Source organism: Callorhinus ursinus, unplaced genomic scaffold (genome assembly GCF_003265705.2).
Source record: "Callorhinus ursinus isolate GAN/ISIS: 27379988/994484 unplaced genomic scaffold, GSC_fseal_2.0 scaffold4, whole genome shotgun sequence".
NCBI lineage: Eukaryota > Metazoa > Chordata > Mammalia > Carnivora > Otariidae > Callorhinus > Callorhinus ursinus.
The window spans coordinates 121,279,246-121,285,245 of record NW_027397066.1 but is presented as its reverse complement, the minus strand read 5'-3'; the positions used below and the strand labels follow the sequence as shown (position 1 = coordinate 121,285,245).

Here is a 6,000-nt window from a genome sequence, read left to right as displayed (position 1 = left end):
TACACAAAGGGCCGACCTAGCCGCCGCTGTGTCCCTGGCAACCCACGCACGCAGAGCGCGTGCACTTCTCGCGGCGCCTCGGCGCAGTGGGCGGCCGGGCGGGTGGGGTGGCGCGCGCAAGTCGCCGCGCTTCGGCTCGCGGACAGCCTTGGCCTACTCGCGGACGCGGTGCCCGGGAAGCGCGAAGCCAGCTCCCAGCAGCGGCGGCGCCAGCGCTGTAGGGACTTGTAGTCCGCGTGCCTCCCCGGCACCTCCCCCGGGTAGGCCGGTCCGTGCGGCCCCGCCCGCCGCAAGCCGACTTCCTGCCGCTGCCAAAACTACACCTCCCGGCGTCCTCTCCGCTGTGCGGCCGAAAGTGAAAACAAATCTGGGCTGCAAGGGTGCTGCCCTCCGCCGGGCGCCCCCACTCGCTCCCTGCCCCTCCGGCGCCCTCCTGCGCCCTCCTGCGAGGTGGAGAAACGAAAGGCCGGGTCTTTCTCTTTTGGCTTCTTCGGCTCCCAGGGTGGGGAGCGCGCTGCGGACGCAGGCCTCGCTTCCTCTGAGCGGGCCCCGCGCACGCGGGGGGCGGGGGTTTCCTCGGTTCACCCCAGTCGGAACGAGGAAACTTGTAGGGGGCGGCGACCCCCGGATGTGTTCCTGAGCCCGGCAGCGAGGCCGCGGGGAAGTGACTTTTCACGCTTGGGGTTTCTTTAGTTTGCCCCCCGTTGCCGCCGGGCTCGTGGTCTCCCGGGAGGCGGCCGCGTGCGCACAGCCATGCATTAGGCAGGGCTCCCCTATGCGCGCGGGGAGAGCCGCCCGCTGCCTCGGGCCGCCGCCGCCTGCCGCCGCCCGCGGAGCCCGAGCCGCCGCCCGTCCTAGGCCGGGGCGTCGAGGAGCCGGCGGCGCGGCCATGTGGGGTTAGCCCGCGCCGCGTCTGGCCTGCAGTAGGACCGGCAACATGGAGGCGGCCGTCGGCGCTCCCGACGGGGTGGACCAGAGCGGCGCGGGGCCCCGCGAGGACGCGACGCCCATGGACGCCTATCTGCGGAAACTGGGCTTGTATCGGAAACTGGTCGCCAAGGACGGGTCGTGCCTGTTCCGGGCCGTGGCGGAGCAGGTAATGGGGTGGGGAACGGGGGGAGGCTGGGTGGGAAAGCGGCGGCGGGCAGCTGTGCGGGCCGCCCACGACCGGGACAGCGCGTGGTCCGGCTGGCGTCACAGCGGTCCATTGTAACGCAGGAATGGGACGGTGCCCTGGGTTGGAAGCTGTAAATCGAAACTTAAAAACCCATAAATTAACTGGGTGTCGGTGTCGTCCCTCCCGGTGAAGAGGTAATGAGGACAACCTGTGAGGCCTGTTGAGCGCGTGTACGGTTGATTGATTGCTGGGGACTTGACGAAAGGATATTTTTCCATTCTGTTCCGCATTCATCTTCTCTCGGTTTTATAAGCCCAGCGTTCACGCTAGTAAACCAGATGTTTACTGGAGGAGGTGGTGCACCAGGCATTACTCGCAGAGCTTTTTTTTTTTTTTTTTTTGCTATACTGGACTTTGGAATGTGGCGGAGTCTAGCCCGTCGATGGCCGCTTGACTCAAGAGCAGAAAAATGTGCAATTTGGGAAAGTCAGCTTTTTAAAAATATAGAATGTTTCAGAAGAATTGTCTTTGAGTAGATTCCCCTCTTTGTTATGCTGTGCAAGGTATGCTAAAAATAATTTATTTCTTAAAAGTCTGGTGTTGGGGATTCTCTAGGCTTTTGACCGAATTTTTCCTTGCTAATGGTCAAATGACTTTCTAACAAGGAATAATTTTTTTCTTTTATAAGAGCTTTTTCCATGTTATATAACACTGTGTAGTTGGTATGCAATCACCACAACCCATCCTATATTGAAAAATAGCTGCTGAAATAGTTGGATAAAAGTTTCACATTACTGCCCTGGTGTGCATTTCATACCTTTCACAGTTTGCTTTCCTTCAGCTTAAGATCTCTTCCTTCTCTTTTCCTGTCGTGGAGTTTTTATGATTTTTTTTTCCTCACCTTTTTTTGAATGCTAAATAGTTTTTCAAAATTTCTGTTTGTGAGTAAATGTTTTACTTAACATATGTAGACTGGTCTTTTTTTTTTTTTTCCAACTTCTAAAGGCCAGCCATTTATTTTCTAGAGGCCCTTGTTTTCACATCAGTATCCTAAAATCTTTTTTTCAAGCGAGAAGTTGACTTACCTACTTCAGGTTTGCATTATGTTGCAGGCATTGTCATTCAGACATTCTTTGTATAACTCCCCAAATTCAGCTCTTTTTCAGTTCATTAGATTTCTCTGATTTTTAGAAACTTAGGATGTTCCAGTGTTGTTGTGGGATATGTTCACACACTCCCACCCCAGTCTTTACTATTAGTAGGTAAACAGTCTTCCGATTTGTGAATTTTCCGGATCTCCTTCTGTCCTGCTGCTTCTGCCTCAGCCTCCCTGGACTCCTCAGCACCTCCGGAAGCAGAGGGAAGGGGTGGAAGTGAATTCAGCCCTTATTTACACATAGTGTTAGCTCTAGCAAGAATTTGCTAAGGAAGGAGGTAGAAACGAATGGAAATAAGGGAAGTATGATGCTTATTTGGCATTGGATTATCCCGATCCTGGTTCTTAGTGAAGTAGAAAAGTGTGTCTGGTTTCAGTATCCTGTGCCATAATTGGCAAACTTGATTATACAGAAACCTCTCTTATTGAAGGGGGAAATCTCTATTTTTTTTAAGATTTTATTTATTTATTTGACAGAGAGACAGCTAGAGAGGGAACACAAGCAGGGGGAGTGGGAGAGGGAGAAGCAGGCCTGCTGAGAGAGAGCCCGCTGCGGGGCTCGATCCCAGGACCCTGGGATCATGACCTGAGCCGAAGGCAGGCGCCTCTGGAATCTCTATTTTTAAGTAGAAAGGGGAAAAGTTAGTATCACTGAGAACTAACTCATTGTCACATCATATAACACCTTTTATTGTATCTCAGGATTTAAATCAGGCATAAGAAAATATCCCCTTCGGGGCGCCTGGGTGGCTCAGTCGTTAAGCGTCTGCCTTTGGCTCAGGTCATGATCCCAGGGTCCTGGGATCGAGCCCCGCACTGGGCGCCCTGCTCTGTGGGAAGCCTGCTTCTCACACTCCCCTTGCTTGTGTTCCCTCTCTCACTGTGTGTCTCTCACTGTCAAATAAATAAAATCTTAAAGAAAAAAAATATCCCCTTTGATTATGTGACTATGATTTTTAGTATACTGAGTTTAGAAAGCTTAAATCCATGAATTTTGAGGGAAACTCCTTTCTTAAGTAGACATGGATTAAGGGTGTAGCCTTCATGGCTAAAGGCAAAGTGTATGCGTGTGTCTGTGTATTGGGGTGGGGAGGGAAGTAACACCAACCTCAGGCTTAAAGGGTGTGCTCTATAAAAATACGTACAAAGACTTTATTTTTTTGCCAACAGTTTTTCCAGTAATATAATTTATCATTTCTAAGCAGCCAGAGTAAATAATCTAAATGGCAGTCTTTGGGAGGTAGGGTAGGGGAGAGATTTGAATTAGGAGTAGTCTTTCCCTCCAAATTACCTGATTTAGTTAGGCCCTTCCCTTTTTACACTTTTGAACTTGGGCCTGCAGGAGGCCTGACCTGAATCAGCTCTGTGGCCATGGAGCTAAAAATAGGGTGCTCTTAGAGGATTTGCTAAAGCAGTGTGTCTTGGCCTTTCCCAGTGTTTATCACTATCTTGTCCCAAGTAAAGATCAGAAAGTCACCTATTTTCTAGGTTATTTTCATGTATATAATTGCAGAGATGTTTGTCTTACCACTTGCATTCTTCCTGGGTGTCCTTGAACTTGCACAAAGTTATACTTTTTTAAACAGTTGTCATTTAACCTTGCTTCTCTTGCAGTGTTTGGCTTTGTAAAGCTCCAGCACTCTGCAATTTATGGAAGTTGCTGAGAATTTTGCTTCTGAGTGACAGGTTCACATTTCATGTGCTAATAAGACTTTTTAAGAGGAGAAAAAGCAGATATGCCTGTCATTGTTTTTGATGGAAAATAAGCTTTATTCAGTTATGTCTGCCACCTGTTGCTAGGTAAATGGCTTTAACACTATCTTCAGTTTACCGATGGCAGGAAAGCCCTTATCAGACAACACTGGTTTACTCAAATAATACCTTGATTCATAATAGTGTCTAAAGTAGCTTCTGTGGAAGAAGTGTTGCTAAATGTCATTTGTTGAATTGGCAAAAATATTGTGTGGTGGTTTATTTTTATATATGGACATTTCTTCCAGGGCTGGAAGCTTAGACTGTATAAGGATGCTTTTTAATAGTTTGCAAGGTAGCAATGTTCGGTGTACTTTGTTAAGCTAAAAACCAGCTGTATACTGAAAACAAACTTATTGCTAACTTCAGCTAGTACATTTTCAATTTACCGTAATGTAAAGACATAACTAGCTGTCTCCAGACAGTTGTGCCTGTCTGGTTCTGTGAGTATAAAGATTTTATTTATTTATTTATTTTAGAGGGGGAGAGAGAGAGAGATGGAGAGAGGGTGTGCTAGTGATTGCAAGTGCATGTGCAGGGAAGGCCGGAAGGGGAGGGTGAGGGGGGGAGAATCTCAAGCAGACTACACCGACTGCAGAGTCCAGTGAGGGGCTTGATGCCAGGCCCCATCTCATGACCCTGAGATCAGAGATCATGACCTGAGTGAAACCAAGAGTTGGACACTTAACTAACTGAGCCACCCAGGCGCCCCTTTAGTTCTGTGAGTATAAATGAACCTTGGATGTTATCCATAGAGATCTGTAAAATGCAGCTGGAGCCTCCCTTTTCCTGAATTCTCTGCTCACCTGAACATGAGGAAAAATCACTCATTTGGACCTGTAACTCTTAAAGCTACTTTATATTAATATAAACTCTCAAGAGCCTTATTAGTATTTGGACATGTGGTTATTTTAAATGTTTCAGGGTTTTGTCTCCCCCTGCCCCCTTAACCCTTTAGGGTACCAGGAACATCTTCATTTGAGACACTCAGTAATAGAAAATAATTTTAATCTTTTAAGCTTGATAGTTAAAAGTATTGGATGTTAGCCAGAAGGGTTCTTAAACATTTGGTTATGCTAGTTTCTTTCAAACCAAAGCTTCAGCATTTTAGTAAGAGACAAAATGCCCATAAGGTATTCTTTTGTTGAACTGGTTTAACAGAAGAATACAGAGGCTACAAAGTGAGAGGATTTGGATATTCTTTGTAGTGTCTTATTTCAGTTGGTGCTTTAAGATTTTGGACCGGGGCTCTTGGCTGGCTCAGTTGGTAGAGCACATGACTCTTGATCTCGGGGTCAGGGTTGTGAGTTTGAGCCCCATGTTGGGCATGGAGCAACTTAAAATAAAAACAAAAAAAAGATTTTGGGCCTAAGAGCAAGTTTCTAGGCTGTTGGGATGACAGCACACAGCAGCATGTTTGCATCCTGTGTGCTGCTCACTTGGATATTCTTTCAAGAGTTGTGTAAGCCTGACAAGGATTTGGGAATGAGTACCTTAATTTTTCTGAAACCCACAGTGGACTTAAATTTCTACATAAGGCAAGTAATTCCAAATTATTGAGAAAAAGAAATCTAATTCTTATAGGCTTAGTGGATTCCTGTTGAAGTTGCCTATTCTCTTTTCCAGCAAGCATAGGATGAAGCTAAGTACTATGTAGCAGGAATTCTGTTAGCCCTGCTTTGTGAAGAGCAAGGCTGTAAGAGGGCCGGTCAAGAGAGGAAAAGTATGTTAAGTTTACAAAGGTTTCCTCACAGGAGTGACCTAAGGGAGAAATGGTAAGAAGTTCTTCATAGACTGACTTAAGTACCACTGACTGTATAGGTCACTTCGTCTGTGGTTAGAGGAAGAGGTGGGAATGAATAAAGATTTAGAAATTACTAAATGGCAAACGGAGAGAGACTGATTTCTATCAGTTTTGAGGTTATTTAGGGTGTGAAAGAAAGTGCTAGCTTGTACCGTAAGTCCTCTTTTAACA

General features: G+C 47.0%; 1 protein-coding gene across 3 annotated transcripts in view; it reads left to right on the top strand.

Moving 5' to 3' along the window:
• Positions 1-937: 937 nt before the first annotated feature.
• The window catches only part of OTUD4 (OTU deubiquitinase 4), a 42,636-nt gene continuing 37,573 nt past the window's right edge, over positions 938-6,000 (top strand). For all 3 annotated transcript variants that reach the window (XM_025874255.2, XM_025874256.2, XM_025874254.2), the window contains exon 1: positions 938-1,096. In XM_025874255.2, coding sequence (XP_025730040.1) covers positions 938-1,096 — 159 coding nt within the window. The remainder of the gene's footprint in view (positions 1,097-6,000) is intronic.